This window comes from Eublepharis macularius, chromosome 5 (assembly GCF_028583425.1).
Source record: "Eublepharis macularius isolate TG4126 chromosome 5, MPM_Emac_v1.0, whole genome shotgun sequence".
Lineage (NCBI taxonomy): Eukaryota > Metazoa > Chordata > Lepidosauria > Squamata > Eublepharidae > Eublepharis > Eublepharis macularius.
Genome location: NC_072794.1, coordinates 80,417,534 through 80,437,047, shown reverse-complemented (window position 1 = coordinate 80,437,047; position 19,514 = coordinate 80,417,534). Strand labels below are relative to the sequence as shown.

General features: G+C 44.5%; 1 protein-coding gene across 3 annotated transcripts in view; it reads left to right on the top strand.

The window, feature by feature from the left end:
• The window catches only part of FGGY (FGGY carbohydrate kinase domain containing), a 327,353-nt gene that overhangs the window by 22,112 nt on the left and 285,727 nt on the right, over positions 1–19,514 (top strand). For all 3 annotated transcript variants that reach the window (XM_054981972.1, XM_054981970.1, XM_054981971.1), the window contains exon 2: positions 4,475–4,686. In XM_054981972.1, the coding sequence (XP_054837947.1) occupies positions 4,486–4,686 (201 nt within the window). In that variant the 5' untranslated portion in view covers positions 4,475–4,485. The remainder of the gene's footprint in view (positions 1–4,474; positions 4,687–19,514) is intronic.

Below are 19,514 nucleotides of genomic sequence, written 5' to 3'. Positions count from 1 at the left end.
GAATTGGGACCTCCGTAAACACTGGTTAGATCCGCGCTAATTTTAGTTACAGACTGCTAAAGCTAATTTCCCCATTATAAAAAGCAGTTCTGGTAACAGGAACCACCTGCCCTGCAAAGATGAATGAAGCAGGTGGGGAGGTTCATAATGGGAGAAGCGGGCCCAAAGATATGACGGTCCCAAAGCTGAAGGGCTTTAAAGGGGAGAACCAACACCTTGAATTGGATCTAGAGGTTAATTGGCAACCAGTTCAGCTGCTTCAAAATTGGTGTTATATGAGCTGATCATGGTGACCTGGTCAGCAACCTAGCAATTGCATTCTGCACCACATGAAGTCTCTGGAGTGTCTTCAAGGGTAGCTGTATGCAGAATGAATTGCAGTAGCCTAAACGAGAGGTGATCATTGCATGGATCAATGTGACAAGGTTGGATTGAGATAGATATTGGGAAAGTTGTTGGGCCTGGAGAAGATGGAAAAATGCTGTTCTAGCCACCATGGACACCTGTTTGTCCATGGAAAACTTAGAATCAAGCCAAATCCCCAAACTCTTCATGGGGTCCTCAGCAGAAAGCTGGGATCTGTTGAGTAAAGTAAGTGACAAATTCCCCCAGCTGAACTCTTTCCCAGCCACAGGACCTCATTTTTCAAAGAACTTTAGCCAGCTACCTCTCAGCCACTTCACTACGGCATCCAGGCATTGGACCAAGGAAGACAGATCTGCTTCTGGTTGCTTATCAAGTAGAAAGTAGAGTTGGGCATCATCAGCATACTTGTGGCATCCCTGTGGCACTCCACAGTGTGATTCCTGTCTGGATGAACTCTCATTGAGCGATCCTGGAGAAAAGAGACAAACCATTGTGACATGGTAGCTCTTACCCACAGTGAGGCTAGGCATTCGATCAGGACCAAATGGTCAACCATGTCAAACACTGTTGACAGATCTAATAAAATGCGCAGTGCATGACCACCCTTATCTAGCAGAAGTCAAATGTCATCAGCCAGAGCTAGTAAAGCAATTTTAGTCCCAAAAAAACCCAGCCTGAAATCAGACTGGAATGGATCAAGAGCTGATGTATATTCAAAAACCCCCAAGGCTGGTCAGCCACTACCCTTTCAGTGACCTTACCCAGGAAAGGCAAATGCGACAATGAGTGATCATTTGCTAGCTCCCCTTCATCCATGGAAGGCTTTTGCAACAGAAGTCTCACTATCACCTGCTTGAGGGAGCTAGGAAATTGGCCCAACACAAGGGAGATGTTAATAATTTCTTGCAAGGGGCTTCCCACCACATGACAGCAAGATTTAATTAGCCAAGAGGAGCAGGGGTTCAATGAGCAGGTGGTAGGCCTTATAGCCATCAGGGTTCTATCAACATCTGCAGGAGTAAGTGGACTGAAGGAGTCTAAGAATGGACACAACAATGCAGGGAGAACTGCTGGTATGCGACTAGCAACAAACTTGGCAGCCAGGTCAGCACAAAGTACAGAGACTTTATCCGTAAAGTAAGTTGCAAATAAGTCACAGCTAAAAATGAATCATTTACCACCTTAGACTCTGTAGAAGGAATAGTTAACTGCCAAATCAATCTAAACAATTGAGCTGGACATGAACTAGCGGACACAGTGGAGGCAGAAAAGTAATTTCTCTTTGCTGCCTTTCACTTCATAGGCCTTCAACTGAGCCCTATAATGTTTATATAGTTGTTTAGTGTGTATAAATAAAGTATCTCTGTCCAAGGCAATGCACTTAGTAATATAATAATGATTTGAAATTAATCATGAGGTTGAATCATCATGTACAGTGGACACTGAGTTCCTCTGGTTTGAATACTGTAGTTCATGTTCATGCACAAATTATGTTGTTAACTTGTTTTTCTCCCTGATGGTCCAACAGAGCCCATCTTTCTGTCTGAGAGAAAACAATAAGAACCACTGCATCCCAAAGTATGCCAGATTGCTTTTAATCTAAGGATGGTTCAAATCTTTTTAAAACCATAGAAGACTCAACTAGAGAACAAAGACCAGACTCAAATTATTTTCAGATTGTCTGTTGAAATGGAAGGACTTTGAGCTATCTGTAGAAAATGAGATATGCACTAATCATACAGCTTATCTTATTGGGAGCATTCACCTCTCAAGGTAACACTGCTTTATTCCTGATGAATGAGCAGCCAACAAAAGCATCCTGAGAACAGCTGTATACCCAAGGATCTGAATATCTGGGGAGGATTGTATGAATAAAGATGTCCTTGCAACTACTATAGCAATTTTTTAATTTTTTAATGTTATTTATAGTCTGCCTTTTTCACTGAGACACAGCGGATCAGACTGTAAGATAATAGGGACATTTAGTAAACAATGTAGTAGGATATACAAATACAAATTTTCAAAGATTTGAAAACAAGCAGAAATCTTATATAGAACTGAAACAATGATGAACAGAGCATAAGCAGTTAAGCCTGACATATTATGAGTTCTTGTAGTATAGTGGTTAAGTGGTTGGGCTATGAATCAGCATTCTGTTGGTTTGAATCCCACAACTGCCATGAGCTTAGTAGGTGGCCTTGGATAATCACTCCTTGCGGCCCTAGGTCCCTACCTGTATTGTGGGGATAATAACACTGAGTTAGTTCTCTGCTCTAAGTGGGCACTAATCTGTCTGTGAGGCACCGGCATGAGACGCCACGCCAGAGAGGTGGGGCGGAGGCAGCGGGGTGAGAGCTTCAAAAGGAAGACGCACAGGGGAGAGGGGATGGGCGTTGGAGAACGGAGACGTGGAAGTTGGAGAGAGAGAGAGCCAGGGAGGATTAAGAAGGCTGTGCTGCAGAGTCAAGGCAGCAGTGAGCAGCAAGACTATGAGCGGAACTACAAGTGACAAAAGGCACAGATTGGACACTTGTCAGCTTGCAGCTTGGCTCTCTGACTGCTGTCCAATGGACTTTTTAACTGTCACTTGTCCAACATTCCACCAAGCTGCCTACATTTCCCATCAAAACTTGAGGGAAGCTGACAAGTGTCCAACCTGTGCCTTTTGTCACTTGTACTGCTCTCAGAGAAGAGACGGCAGGGACAGAAGTCCATTCTTAGAGAGCCAGGGAGGAGGGAGTAGAGAGGCTCGGAGCTCAGCCCTGTCAGGCAACCCAGAACGTCTTGTCAGGCATGCCGTTACAGCCTACCAGCCTGATAAACAGGCAGGCGAGTAACACCAAAGGAACACAGGTGAAGGGAACACTGGAAAAACACAAGGTCAGAAAGTCCAGTCAGGCCTGGGATGAGCTGTAAGACTGTAGCCTTTTGTTAAAAGGGCAGCATCTACTCTGAGGCCACTGGACCAAACATCACACTGTCTAAAAGAGCTGTATGTAAACTCACTGTTATTATATTATTATATTAAACAACGCACAAACAACTCAGTAGAACTGTACTTACAGGAACAGACAGTATATTCCTTATAGTACGGCTTTCTTATATGAGGGGGAAAGTCTTCTTGAATAATTGGGGTTTGAATACTTTGCAGAAAGCCAGATTGGGAGCTTTCCTACCCTCTTCAGGCAGGCCATTCCATAACACAGGGGCCATCACAGAGAATGCATGTCCACAGGCAGCTGTTGATTTTGGCCATATGGAGAGTCACAGCTGCAGAAGGCCCTGTTCAGATGAGTGAAGGTGCCATGGATGAACATAAAGAGAGAGGCAGTCCTATAGAGGGACCAAGGCCATGTAGGGACATTGTAAGTGATCACCAAAATAGAAGTGAAACAATGCTGAAACAAAGCATACACAGTTCTAATCCTGACATATTAAACAATACAGAAGCTACCCAGTAGAATCATACTTCAAAGCAACAGACAGTACATAGTAGTATATCCTATAGTCCCTATCCCTTTACCAGTGCATCTCTTTGAAACCATTTCCTTAAAGTACAGTTTTTCTATCTGAGTAACTCTCAAGGGGTAGTTAAATATTAGACTTTTTGTTTCCTTTTCTTTATTTTATTAGCTGTTAAGCCTTGTTCACTGCCCCTTCTATATATCAGTGTGCTGTCTGTATTTTATATTCTACTGTAGTACAATAAAGATTTTTTTAAAAACCTGATGCTCCATCAATTCATGCTCTGTTTACGGCATCAGATGATTTTCTGGAAAACCTACATCACTGCTTGGGTTTGCCCTAAGTAATGTGTAAGGAACGTAATTTGGATATTATTACCTGTCTGGGTGATTGTAAAGGCAAACAGTACTAAAGTATACCATAAGGTAAGGGTTACGTAAATGATAAGTAGTTGTGATAAGAGGTATGTCAGTTTTATAAAATGTTTTGTATGTTGTGTAGAAATTTTTTGTTTCAAAGAGTTAATAGCAAAACTGAATAGTTAACGTTCTTAAATAGTGATATTTTATGTAAGTACAGTACAATTTTGAAGAGCTGTTTTGTTTTTTCTCTTCTCTTTTCTTCCTTTTCTCCGTCATTCAAGGTCTGAACAAAATGCAGAGTGAGAAGATGGAACCAGTAAATTATTATGTTGGAATTGACGTTGGCACAGCAAGCGTCCGTGCGGCTTTGGTAGACCAGTTTGGGACAGTAGTGGCTTATGCAGACCAGCCAATTCAAATGTGGGCTCCCCAACCAGACCACTATGAGCAATCCTCTGATGACATCTGGTCTGCTTGTTGTACAGTCACAAAGGTACAGACATAAAAATTCATTATTCTCTGTCAGATGTAGCAATGCAGTTTGTCTAATGAGATTCAGTGCAGTTTCCCCCTACTTTATCACTTCAAAGTTTTTCTCGCTGATACCCAGACATAAAAAAATGTAAGAGGGATGACTCAGATAACGTGAAATGAGCCAGCCCTTTCCCTCTACCACTAACTTTAGGAAATAGTAAAATAGGTCTTGGTAAACTGTATTTGGGTCTAGGAACCTGCTCCAAAATTTAGATGTCAGATACCCTTTTTAGTCTTCAATGTTTTGTTTTTTGAATTTACATTTTCTGTTATTGTTAAAACCCAAATTCTAGCCTGTTTTTACAGTTGTAATTTTATTACTGCTGTGAAAAAAGTTTGTGTTACATACATTACATACTTGGGTTGTCATATGCACAACAAAAAGGTAACCTCTAATCCAGATGTAAAATATCCATTTCTGAAGACCTACAGAACTTTAAAAAAAATTAATGTACAAATATACCTCATGGGCTAATAAGATCTCAGTGAAGCATTCTCATGATATTCAGGGCTTCATGCCAGAAATATCTTCTTCACTCCTGACAATCAAGACTGGGGGTGGTAGTGGGGGGGGGGGAGCTTTTTGAAGATAGCAGAGCCCATCCTCCAGTTATCATCAGCAAAGGTGGTCGGAGTGGACAAGAGCTGTTGGTAGCAGTGGCAGCCAAACTAAGAGATGAAGGGTTTGCAGTTGTTAGTGCCACAGTGGGATTTCTGACACCATTGTATTTATTGTGTTCTGCAGTAACATCCCTAATATAGGCTTCCCAGTTCCTGAGCAACCATTTATAATGGACATCCTTTTAGTGTTGCCTTTTTAGAGTAAAAGATTGGGTTAATGGATTTATTTATTTATTTATTTTAATTTATTTTATGTACTTTGGATTTTTATTCCGCCCTCCCCATGAAGGGCTCAGGGTGGATTACAACAAGTTAAAAACATTAAAATTAATTTACACAATATAAAACCATAAAAAGGTTTTAAAAACATTCAATAATAAAATACAGATATACATTAATATACAATGATATAGTTACCAGATGGCAGCAAGCAATAAAACAGCAGGTGCAACTCAGCAAAACAAAAAACAGGGTGGTGGACAACCCTAGTAGGGAGGGTTCAGATCTTACATTCTTTTCCACTTTATCGGTTGGCGGAGGCCAGTCCCAACCTCAACCATATGCCTGGTGGAACATCTCTGTCTAACAGGCCCGGCGGAAAGATAACAGAACCTGCCAGGCCCTGGTCTCAGGATGGAGAGTTCCACCAGGCTGGAGCTAAGACTGAAAACGCCCTAGCTCTGTACATACACATTTGCAGGACTATTAAGAGTTAACCCCTTTCAGAGTCAGAGAGCCTTGGCCAGCGGGTTACTCCAAAGCCTGGGTAGCCTGAGCTGAGAGAGGAGAGTTTTTTCCAGTCCTGACAGAGAGATTATTTGTAAAGAGTTGAGCAGGAGAACTTGGAAAATTGGCAGGAGTTTGGGTAGTAAGTTTGGGTAGTAAGTGCAGACTCCCAAATGGGCTGAAAAGAAAGGGATAGATCATCTAAAGGAGAGGAGATTGTCCCTTCCCAGATCAACAGGAAGACAGCTCTAGAGGGAGAAGAAATCCCTGGTCAGGTATGGTGGATAACTGCTTGTGGAGACCTCCAGATTCAGTGAAGGACTGAAGGAAAGCACTGGTGTGGCAGAGAGAGGGCTTGGGGTACTAAAAAGAGGGTACCAGCCTTCCTAACCCCAGAAGTGAAGAAGAATGCTAAAAAGAAAAAGTATACTCAAGTGCTTGGGGGAAGAAACAAGGGAAACAGAGCCTAACAACTGAATTTATTTATTTATTTATTTATTTATTTATTTATTTATTTATTTATTTATTCAATTTGTAGTCTGCTCTCCCTGCAAACAGGCTCAGAGTGGATCACATCAGTTTAAAAATACAGAAATAAACAATTAAAATAAAAAGAACAATTGCCAATTTCACAACCCACCCTCAGCAGCGCATATTGCACAATCCCACATGTAATTATTTGGGCCCAGGTGGCTGATGGTAAACAAATAAAAAAACTGAGGCTGGGTGGAGGGAATACTCCTCGACCAGTAGGAGATGGGGAGGGGGCCCATTTGCCTCAATCACCAAAGGTCTGGTGGAGCATCTCCAGCTTACAGGTCCCGTGGAATGATAATAAATCCTGCTAGGTCCAAGTTGTCTCAGATAGAGAGTTCCACCAGGTTGGGGCCATGGCCAAAAAGGCCCAGGCCCTGGTTGAGGCAAGATGGACCTCCTTGGGGCCAGGGACCAGGAGTAGATGTTTTCCTGCAGAACTGAGCATCCTCCAGGGAATATAGGGTGAGATGTGGTCCTGCAGGTATGCTGCTCCCAGTCCGCTTAGAGCTTTAAAGGTCAGAACTCAAACCTTGAATTTGATCCTGAATTCCACTGGGAGCCAGTGCAACTGCTGCAGAACAGGTGTCACATGGGACTGGAACAGAGTCCTGGTCAGAACATGTGCCACTTCATTCTGGACCAGTTGTATCTTCCAGAACAGGCCCAAGGGCAGCCCAATGTAAAGTGAGTTACAGTAGTCCAACCTGGAGGTAACCATTGCATGGATCACTGTTGCTAGATTGTGGGATGAATGGTAGGGGGCAAGCTGCCTGATAGTAAAACGCTGATCCGGCAACTACCATGACCTGGGTCTCTACTGATAAGGAGGCATCCAGATCACACCCAGACTCCTTACTGATGAAGCAGGCGCAAGTGGCACCCCATTGAGAGATGGGAGCCGAATCCCCAAACCTGATAACCCATGACCTAGGTACAGGACCTCCATCTTCATTGGATTCAGCTTCAGTTTACTCTGCTTTAACCATCCAGGCACGGCTTCCAAAGCCCTGGCCAGATCATCTGGAGCGGCCTCGGGCTGGCTATCAATCAGCCGATTTAGTTGGGTGTCATCTGCATATTGATGTCAACCCAAACCGAAACTCCGCAGCAGCTGGGCAAGGGGGTACACGTAGATGTTAAATAACTTCAGGGAGAGAATTGCTCCCTGAGGGGCACCACACACTAATGGGTGGCATGACAACAATTGCTACCCCCCAGTGCCACCTTCTGTTCCCAACCGTGGAAAAAGGGGTCTTGCCACTAAAGCCTTCCATGAATCCCCACATCGGTGAGGTGGTGGGTCACAAGGAATGAATAGGAATCTTCTGAAGTACTTGAAGCTACTCTTGAATTATGTCATTGAAAGTCACTCCCTTGCCTCTTTTTTGGAAGCATCTGTGAGAGTTTCTGGTCGAGTTTCGGTTTTAAAATTCAGGATTGGAGGGGAAAGATCATGAAGCTTTCTTGTGTGACAAAAGTACAAATTTTGAGTAGAATCCCTTCTGCTTATGATAAAAATCAGAGAATAAAAAAAACTTTTTGGAGTTTAAAAACCCGAGAGAACAGTCCTATGCAGGCAGAGTAGCTCCCATCTAAGACAATTGATTTTGTCTATGCAGAAATCACTTTACAGCAGATATTAATCGTTTTTTAAATGTGCAGGACTAGGGAGAGTGCAGCTGACACAAATTGTGCAGGAAGGCTTGTACATAGAAAATAGTTGGGGAAATAGCAGCATCTTTTCCAGGGAAAAGTCAAGCTTGTTAAAGTGTGTGTGTGGGTGGCAGGAATGGAAGAGATAAATTTATGACTTCTCAAATTATAGGGCTTCTTGGCACATCCAGTCCTGTGTGATGATTGAGGCCTCTGGATGTTATCATTCGTAATACATTTTAATGTGGTAATGGTGGTGGGGGGGTACCATATGTACCATGTTTTCTTTTTCTGGAAAGCTGCACTGAAACATAATGAAATAAAGAACTATTGCTGTGTCTCCTGTTCTTTGTTAGTTAATTATGAATTGTTCTTTGCGTCTCTGTGTGGGTATGATGACCTCTATGGGCAGTGAGCATTGGGAACTCTATAGTCCTCCGTAAAAAGCCCTTGACCAGGAGTGCTTGGTGTTATGCAGTTGGCTCTTTAAATATGCATGAGATGTCTTGTAATTTGTCATTGGACAGCTCGCTGTTCTCTCATTATTGATCAAAACCTTTTCAAACATTTATGAACCTTGCTGTGCAGTGAGTGTCCTAAGATACAGTAGGCAGAGGAAGACAAAGGCTGATTGGGGGATATGATGGTGCAATTGTACTATGTGGATAGTGAAACTGAATTCTCTTTGATCACATGTTTACTTCTCATCTTTTAACACTGGTAAAAGTTTTTCAGTGCATACAGACCACTAGGATGTGAATCCTAAAGATCTGTTTTGTTAACAGTGAAGACTGACTATGATACAAGAAATTCTGTTTATGCAGAGAATCTTGCACTGATGGGATATGTGTCTTGTACCAGCTGAATGCTTCTTGCATTGGAGGATGACTCTGCTGATTCAAATATAGGTGCTGATGTGAACAGTGAAGTATATTCAAAACCCATACCTATCACAAGCACACCTTAGCAGCTCCTGGTAGTACATGTTTAAAGTATATAATTTTTATTATATGAGTGGAAGGCACAAAGGAAAATATTCCAAAAATTTCAAAGTAGGATCCTGGGGGTGGAATTTGCTGTATTAGTACACACGGGGCTTTTTTTCTGGGAAAAGAGGTGGTGGAATTCAGTGGTGGAACTCAAGACCGCACAATGATGTCACTTTGGGTCAGCTGGAACAAGGGGGGAGTTTTTTAAAGTTTGTATTGCCCTTGGCGAAAATGGTCACATGGCCGGTGGCCCCTGCCCCCTGATCTCCAGACAGAGGGGAGTTTAGATTGTCCTCCGCGCCGCTTGGCAGTACGGAGGGCAATCTAAACTCCCCTCTGTCTGGAGATCAGGAGGCGGGACCACCAGCCATGTGACCATTTTTAAGAGGTGCTGGAACTCCGTTCCACTGCGTTCCCGCTGAAAAAAAGCCCTGAGTACACAACCCCCAAACCCTTCCCCAGCAACCAGTGTCCAGAAGCTACTCAGCAGAGTTAGGAGCTCCGAGGTTTCCCAGGATTGTTTTTGTAGCTGCTGTTCTAATAATAGGGGAAAATGAGTTGCCTTCCTGTATATTTTGAGCAAGAATGAAGCCCACAAGAAAATCTTGGTTTCAGGGAAACATAAACTCTAGACATACTCTGCTTTAGGGTTATAATAAATGGCTCTGCTTTCTAAAACTGTTTTTATTGTAACAGAGCAGTGAAAGTCCTTCTGTGCTGCACTGCTCGATAATTCTTTTTGTTAAATCAGTAGGTGGTTTTCCAGAAGCTGTAGGAAGTGAGATAATTTTTGTCACGAACATATGGAGGCAATATCAACGTTTGGGTTTCTGTATTTGTTAGCATATTCTGGGAGACATAAAACTAGATGAGTTGCTTCTTTAACAACCTTTCCCTGTGGTGAAAAGACCAACATGTGGAAGTAACGAAAGCATAGATAAGAATATTGTAACAGGCTGTTAGTCTGTTCTTACACATGGTTTAGAAACTTGAACAGGTGCAAAATACCAACGCACACTATCATTTGTCAGAATGTCAGTTCTCAAGCCAAAGCTACGCCATGTTCTCCAGTTATAATCTATAGTTATTTAGTTCTCTCCCTCCAGACCCAGGTGCTGCCCAGGCTGCCTATATCCATGGGAACGAAGAATTCTTATCAGCTCGGCCGACCTTGATGTCCTCGCCTTCCCAGGCCTTCTAGACAGGACTAAAGGGGGAGGCTGGGAAGGGGTGTTTGAAGTGTTGTTACTTTCATTTTATGTGTCATTCTCAACAAAGCTTCCGTTCAGCCAAGGCCTAAAATCCTTGGAATATGGATACTTGTATCTTGAGCATTGCCTTTCAATAAACCTTTTGGAATCAAGGAACTTTGTGCTTGCAGAAGGGGGGAGATGAACTCTAGATAACTGGGATTCCATAGTCTGTCATTTTGTTGAGAATCCCCTTTTAACTCCCCGACCCCTCAACTGGAAGAGATGGATACCAGATCGCATCCGACAGACCCGTCTGAGCCAGGCACGGAGGGCAAAGGGCAGTTTCTACAACCTGACGGTGGTACTGATCAGGCGCGAGCGAGCAGGGAAGGCGTCAGGCCCCGGACCAGCGTGGGAAGAGGATTTACCCCCCTGATGTCTGTGCCTACCCCCCGGCAGTGGGGCCCGCAGCCCCGGGATACCAGAGAAAGACGTGCTGGCACTTTGTTTTCCTGCTCTATGATGGACCTAGTGCCAGTGTTGGAAGACCTGGGAGCAACAGGAGGCCCGGGGTGGGAAACTGGCAGGAGGTCCAGCACTCAGCCGTGGTATCGGTGGGATGAGGCGGCGCAATGCCTGGTGGAAATGAACCCGCCAGAAGAGACGACCAGCCTCCCAGATTGGACTACACCGCGCACGGAGCCCTTGAGCTGGGACTATGCAGATGTCGGTTTGGTCGGAACTTGGGAGAGTGATGTGGAAGTTTCTGAAAGACAGGGACGTTTGGCTGCTCTGCAGGGGCAGGCCCAAGTGCTACAGTACGGAGTTCTAGCAGTGACTGGAATTGCAAAGGGTTGGGTGGCTAGCGCGACTGAGATGTCGGACCAAGTCCCTTCGGGGGCAACTGCGACGTCTGGTCCCCAAGCCCAGTTGCAAGGAGCCCAAGCCACGGAGGAAGCGGTGGAGAGAGCCGAACGCCAGCAGAGAGCTTGGGAGGAGAGCTTGCTCCAGCAGCCCGGAGAAGAAGAGATGCAGCCAAACCTCAACGTAGAGGAGGAGAACCGCTGCCAAGCCTTAAAAGCACAAATGCAGGCGATGCGAGCAGATTTAGCACAAGCCACCTATTTGATTGTGTTGCTAGTCCAAGGGGAGGAAGGTGCGGGACACACCGGTGTCCAGGCCCCAGCGGGGCTACACCAGTTGCTTGAGTTAGTGGCGGCCAGGGGCAACGCAAGACCGCCCGCCCCGCCCGCGCAAGGCCCACCACTCCTGTTGCCACCGCCACCGGGAGGGGTCGCACCCGCCGGAAATGGTGCGCAAGGAAGGGTAGCGCCCCAGGGACCAGCACCAGGAGTCCCTCCAGCGGGGGGCCCCCCGGCTCCTACCGTCGGAGGAGCGGCCCCTACGGGACCAGGGCCTGCTATTCCTGTGGCAGCAGTACCTCAACCTTGAGGGCCGGCGCCACCGCCGCAACCGGGACCAGGGGGAGTTGGGCCACCAGGGAGACTCCCTGTTCCACCTCCGCCTCAGCTGCGTCCGGTTGCTCCAGGAGTGCTACCAAGACCCAGACTTCTGAGACCTGCGCTGGTTCAGCTGCGTCCCCAAGGTATACCTCCTGTGCCGCGACAACCACCTGCCCAACCGGTTGACTTGGGAGGAGCTGGTGAGGGTGAACTACCGATGGGGTGGATTAAGCTGGAAGCTACCTTTGATGGTGACCCTCGCAAGTTGGGGTTCTTTGTCGTACAAGCCCTGCAGTTCTTCAATCAATGGGGTTGCCTATTCCCCAATGAAGAAAGCCGAGGGATGCACCTCGCGGCCCGCCTGGAAGGCATAGCAGCTGAGTGGTATGTAACCCTCTACTATACGGGCCCCCCAGAGTTGGGAAGTCTGCAGCCTTTATTGCCGTGCTCAGAGCCCAATACGAAGACCCTTTAGAAGGGGAACGGGCTTGCACGGAACTGCAAACCTTGCAGCAAGGATCCCAGTCAGTGAGAGATTATGCAGCCAAGTTCTGTCAGCTGGCAGCCAAGTGCCCACATCAAGAGGAAGGAACCAAAATTGTACTCTTTCGGAATGGGATGAACCCTAGGTTACTGGACAGGGCGCTAATGCAAGATGATCCACCAACGCTTCTGGGGTGGATACAACTGGCTTGCGAAGTGGAGAATCGCACCCAAGTTGTTCGAATGGTGGAGCAACAACAGGCCACGGGGACCCGAAGAGTCCCGCCAAGTCAGCGGGGAGGACGGGGTGCTCCCGCTGTGAGAGGAGCCCGTGAGACGAGATGGAGACAAGGACTATGCCTCCAATGTGGAAACTGGGCATTTTGCAGCCCAATGCCCCCTTCGGGTGCAGGCGCCGGCACCCCCGGCGCATCCCACTCCAGCCCCACAATCCAGCAGGGGCCAGGGTTTACCTAAGAAGGGGCGCTCAGAAACCAGTTTAGAGGCAGAAGAAGTGTGCATGGAGTTCGAAGCCCACAGCTTGGAGGCCGATGAGCTCAGCCCGCCATCGGGAAACGAGATGGATCTGTCGTGAGGAGGCCCCAACGGCAGATCGAGGAGAAGACCACCCCGGAGGAGGTGAGAGAAAGAGGGGCCATATTATTTGTTCCCGTTATGCTAGTAAATCCTAAGAGGGGGACCCACATTCGAGTCCAAGCCTTAATTGACTCAGGATGCTCCCGGGATATTATAGCACCAGCACTAGTAAACGGACTGGGACTAGAAACGCATGAACTAAAAGTCCCAATTATCTTTGAACAAATGGACGGATCTAATATGAACCCAGCGGTTCTAGAAACAGAGGAAGTGCTCACAGGCATGGGCAAACATTGGGAAGTACGTCCATTTATTGTAAGCCAAGCAGCCAAATACCCACTCATCTTAAGCAGTAGGTGGTTGTGGGATCACAACCCCTACATCAACTGGGCCAAAGGAATGATAGTATTTGATCTGGAATATTGCCAAAAACACCGTTGGAAGGCAGAATGGGGTGCAGTAGCCCCCACGAATTCAGAGGTCGCTCTGTTAACCGCTGAAGAGCTAATTTTAATCCCTCTAGAGTATCAAGACCTGGCTCACGCCTTTAGTGAGGAGGAGGCGGATAACACGGACTGTGCTATTGAATTAATCCCAGGAGAGAAGCTCCCCAAAGGAAAGTTATATTCCATGAGTCCGGCAGAGAGACAAGAACTCAGCAAATTCATAGACAAGAATCTGGAGAGAGGATTCATTCGCCTGGCTAGCTCCCCACATGCAGCCCCTGTGTTGTTTGTGAAGAAAAAGGATTGGGGGCTCAGACTGTGTACAGACTTTTGAGGCATTAATGCTGTGTCTATGACCAACGCCTATCCGATCCCGCTAATCTGTGACCTGCTAAGTGAAGTGGCGCAGGCTAAGATCTTCTCAAAATTGGATCTCAAAGATGCATATTTTCATGTTAGAATAAGGGAGGGGGATGAATGGAAAACCGCGTTCAATACCCCCTTAGGACAATATGAATATTTGGTCATGCCATTTGGCTTATCTGGGGCCCCTTCGGTTTACATGTCAATGATAAATGAGGTCCTACATGAATTTTTGTACAAAGGAGTTGTTGTTTACCTTGATGACGTGCTTATTTATTCAGAAAATAAAGAAGCACATGTAAAATTAATCCAGAAAGTCCTTGCCACCCTGAGCTGCCACAGGCTCCCAATCAAGCTGTCCAAATGTGAATTTCACAAAAAATAATTGGACTATTTAGGCTACCGCATATCAGGACAAGGACTAAAAATGGACCCAGCAAAGGTCAGAGCTGTGCAAGAGTGGCAGGCGCCCACCATACGCAAACAATTACAATCGGTCCTGGGCTTTGCTAATTTTTACAGACAATTCATTGAAGGCTTTGCCCAGATAGCTCTCCCCCTTACAGAATTACTTAAGACAAAAGGGAGGGGGGAGCAAACAGCCAAACCCACGGCCTGACTCCTTTGGATCCCAAGCTGTCAGCTAGCATTCGAAATGCTGAAGGATCGGTTTACTACCGAGCCGGTTCTACAACACCCCGATGAGAATAAAACGTTCATAGTACAAGTGGATGCCAGTGACTCTGCCATTGGAGACGTCCTCATGCAAAAAGGGGAAAGTGGTCAGGTACGGCCCTGTGCATATTTGTCCAGAAAATTTACAGAAGCAGAAAGGAAGTTTGAGAAGGCTGGTGCTACAACAATGTCACGATGCTCGGACCGCCGGCCACTTTGGATACCTAAAAACCTTACATTTAATACAAAGACAGTTTTGGTGGCCCAGTATTCGAAGGGATGTATCTCAATATGTAGCTTCCTGCCCTACGTGTGTCATGGCGAAACCCAGAAGGGGGAAGCCCCTGGGACTACTACAACCCTTAGAGACTCCCAGCAGACCTTGGGAAGTGATTTCTATGGACTTTATTACTGATCTTCCCCCATCCAAGGGTTGCACCTGTATTCTAGTCATGGTGGATCTGTTCTTCAAACAAGCCCACTTCATCCCATGCTCCAGTATTCCGTTAGCAAAAAAGGTGGCCAGTCTGTTCATGAAACATATTGTAAGACTGCATTCTTTTCCTTCCAAGGTAATATCGGATCACGGAGTTCAATTTGTTGCCAACTTGGCAGGCATCAAACAAGGAATAAGCTCCATCCACCATCCCCAGAGCGATGGGCAGTCTGAAAGAACTAATCAAGTACTAGAGCAGTTCCTCCGATGCTATATTAATTTCCAACAAGATAATTGGATCCAGCTCTTGCATCTTGCCGAGTACGCATATAATAATGCGGTACACAGCTCAACAGGAGAGACTCCCTTTAAAATCGTCCATGGCTACGAGGGAGTAGCGTTCCCCTTCGAAGAGCAACCTCCCAGCAACTGCTCAGGAGACTTGAGCAAATGGTGGACCGCCCTGGCAAAACAGTGGGCGGAAATCCAAAAAACCTTGAACAAAGCCAAAGCTGACTACAAAAAGTATGCAGATCGCCATCGTGTGGCACAGTGGAAATTACACCCAGGAGATGAAGTGTATGTCTCCACAAAAAACTTCAGGACAGAACAGCCTAGTAAAAAGTTGGGCCTGAAATACTTGGGACTCTTCCCAATAAAGAAAGTAATCAATGATGTGACTGTAGAACTGGATTTACCAAAAAATCTGCGCCAGGTCTACCCATCTTTCCACATCAGCCTACTCAAGAAAGCACCTCTTCCTGATGAGTGGCATCCCAGCAAATTGGTGCCACACCCAACCATGATAGAGAACCAAGTTCACTATGAAATTGAGGAAATCTTGGATTCCAAGCGCAGATACAATAAGCTCTTTTACCTAGTTAGGTGGAAAGACTTTGAGGAGGGGTTTCGTGAGTGGGTAGATGCTTCTTATGTAAATGCTCCTAGACTGGTTGCTAAGTTCCATAAAAAGTACCCAGAAAAAGCAGGGGCAGAAGGGTGAGGGGAGGGGTCTTAAGGGAGGCAGAATGTCAGAATGTCAGTTCTCAAGCCAAAGCTACGCCATGTTCTCCAGTTATAATCTGTAGTTATTTAGTTCTCTCCCTCCAGGCCCAGGTGCTGCCCAGGCTGCCTATATCCATGGGAACGAAGAATTCTTATCAGCCTGGCCGACCTTGATGTCCTCGCCTTCCCAGGCCTTCTAGACAGGACTAAGGGGGGAGGCTGGGAAGGGGTGTTTGAAATGTTGTTACTTTCATTTTATGTGTCATTCTCAACAAAGCTTCCGTTCAGCCAAGGCCTAAAATCCTTGGAATATGGATACTTGTATCTTGAGCATTGTCTTTCAATAAACCTTTTGGAATCAAGGAACTTTGTGCTTGCAGAAGGGGGGAGATGAACTCTAGATACCTGGGATTCCATAGTCTGACATCATTTTTCATTTGCAGGCAGCATCATTTCTCCAAAAGATCAAATTCAAAGTTATGACTTTACATAGGAGCCAAACTTTTCAAAGCTTTACAGGTTATCTTGGGAAATATTGAGCCTTCTATTTGATTCAAATTCTGCATAGTTGCCAGGTTGGTCTCTACAAATAGAAATGCCTCTTTATTGGTGGCCCCTAGAAATTTGATCCAGAGGAGTTAGCCGTGTTAGTCTGTAGTAGCTTATGCTACAGTAAAGTTGGTTAGTCTTAAAGGTGCTACTGGACTCTTTATTATTTTGCTAGGAATTTGAAATGCCTTATCCTTTGAAATTCACCTTTCAGTGACTTTATAGCAATTTTTTAATTCATAATTTCTCTTATTTAATCTTTATATCTTTTTTATTGCTGCTGTTTTATCATTTGATATTATGTGGATCCAATTTTTTGTATTCTTATATTGTGTTTTCCATTTTTGTATGGCACTTTGAAAAGCAGCTTGAAAACTTGGTACATAAAATATAGAGTATAGTCCTGAGCAAATTAATTATGCTAGTTCCATTGAAACAATACATTTACCATAGAAAGTATTGGCCATTCAGTAAATACACTTCAGGCTGAATCAGGAAATCCTTGTATTGAACTTCCAAGAGTCTAATAATAAGCAGCTATAAGGGACCCCAACTTTGATTGGACATAAGTTCCACTCACTCCTCCGCTGTGAGGCAGATTTTCCATCCAAAACTGTCAAGATTGCTTGCTGTGGCTAGGCAGCCTCTGGTAGCGTATCTCTGGGTGTTATTTAAAGGTCTTTGTGTCCCACACTTTAAGCATACGTATTTATGACTTATATCCCAGCCCAAATATTTGGGAGGGGGGAAGCAAGAGTCCATGTCTTCTTTAAATGAAATGGCACTAGAGGATGAGAAAAGTTCAAAAGGAAACAGCAGGTTTATTAAACTGGCAGGGTTGGTAGATAGGTAGGCAGGGAAAGTAAACATTGAGTTAAACATTGACTGTAGAACAGAATACTTCACAAGCATTAGGCAAAATAATCTTCTTAAAGTTTAGTTTCAGTAGTCATATATCTTAAAAACTGAGAGGTTGGCAGTTTCAGACTTAGGTTGCATTAACAAGGTTCCTTTATAGATTCCACTTTACAGCTTAGGTGTTCTGACTTCAACACAGCACTCTTTACCCATTACATCAGACCCAGGGACCTCCTCAGAGCCAAAACCCCCTTTTTTAGACACTGGGCATGAATTATTCTTCTCCAAAAGACATAACCCTGATCATTTGACAGAAGGGAATCTCCTTTTACTACCCACTTCCTCTTCCAACAACAACCCCTTCCTTCAGTTCTATCTTGTCTATGTAAATTAGTGTTGGCTGTCACACTTAAGTACTTTAACTAAAAGTCTTCCATAAACTTAAAGCTGTCCTAGTTAGGGCAAACTTTTCCTTTTTCCTCCCACAGAGGATTACTAGTCTGACCCTCCTTGTCAGACTTCATCTCCTTTAACAATTCTGTCATCACCAATTGTTACCTTCTCACTGGCCAATCACTGGGTGGCGGGGGGCGGGGGGAGAACAGCCTGTCAATCATTCTCTCTTCATGCAGGTTTTTAACCCTTTCCCTTCCACTCTCTGGGTACTGCACTAAACAAACCTTTCATTTAAAAGCCAGCCAGCCAGAATGGTTTATTGCTTCAGCACAGCCATAGCAAATAACAAGAAAAATACAATAATATTAATACTAAATTACTACATCATAGAATTTAAACAAAAGTTAACAAATCTCTATCTAAAACTCTAAATCCATAAAATCCATAGCAGCATATAATATAATAAATCCTACTAATAAAAACTTATTATTAATACCTTTAAATAAAAAAACTTACTTCAATAGTCTCAACTGTATTTTGTTTACTGATGTTACAAACTTTGCCACATGCATTGTAATCCTTTTATTCTTATCTGCCAACAGCGCCACTAATTTATCTTGCTCTGATCTCCCTGTCATCCGTTGTAAAATATTTCTAAGACACTTCTCCTGGATAGTTGCAAATCTCGGGCATCGAAACATAACATGGCTCATATCTTCAATAGATTTATGATCACAGGGGCATACACAATCAACAAGTGGGATCTTGTTATAACAGCCTTTCACTTCTGCCAAGTGAAGTATATTCTTCCGAGCCCTAGTGAATGTCATCCTATACTCTGTGACCGTTAGGTCATCCAAATAAGCTGGCTGAGCTATAGGATGAGATATAAGTTGTTTATACAAAGTTGCTGAACTCATGATACCAGGAAGCCCCTGGTTATGTTGTGCAATTACGTCCAGTAGTCTTTGTTTAATTAGACATCTAGCAGCTATATAGTCGTAGCTCCTTAAATAATCTTCGGATAAACCTATTTTAACCAATAGGGACAATACCTGGGATTTCCACAATGTTTCTTTCATCTCATTGTATGCCAGTGTTACTAAGAGTGATGCTTGGGGGAAAAAAATCTTCAGCCAAAAGTATATAACAAGTTTCTGCACTACTATCGTTACTGTCGGTACTATCGCAAAGCCAACTCTGATCTTACCATAACTGATGATGTGGAATTTGGAACTTCCGGCATCACACGAGTGAATTTATTTTGTTCATTTAAAAGCATTACGGTACAGACAGAGAATGGTGGATTTAAGCTGCTTCTTCCAAGAGAGCAGATAGCCTCAGCTGAAATAATATCCTATTGACTTAAGAGCTGGAGAGAAGGTGTTCTTGGTCCCTGAAATTTAGATTGATTAACCTATTTTAAAATATTTATTTGCAGCTGTATCTCCACAGACTCAACTAACAAAGCAACAAAATCTTTAAGGACACAAACATCATAAATATCCAGCAACAAGTAAAAAACAATACGTAGTTAAAACACATAGCTAAAAACTAATATACACTTGTTTTTAAAGGCAGGCGGATCTGCCAAAACAGTTTATCCTCCACCAAATGACTTTTAGATGGTGACAGCCGTGAGTCTTAGGTTTTACATCATTGTTGTATGGTAGAGAGTATCACCTAGAAGTGCAGGAGTTGGCAGATGAAAACTCTGGGCATGCCCCAAGAGCCTGGCCCACCCGGACAAAGGGCTATAGTAGTTCATCTGTCTGAGATTTTGTACAACTGCTGTCT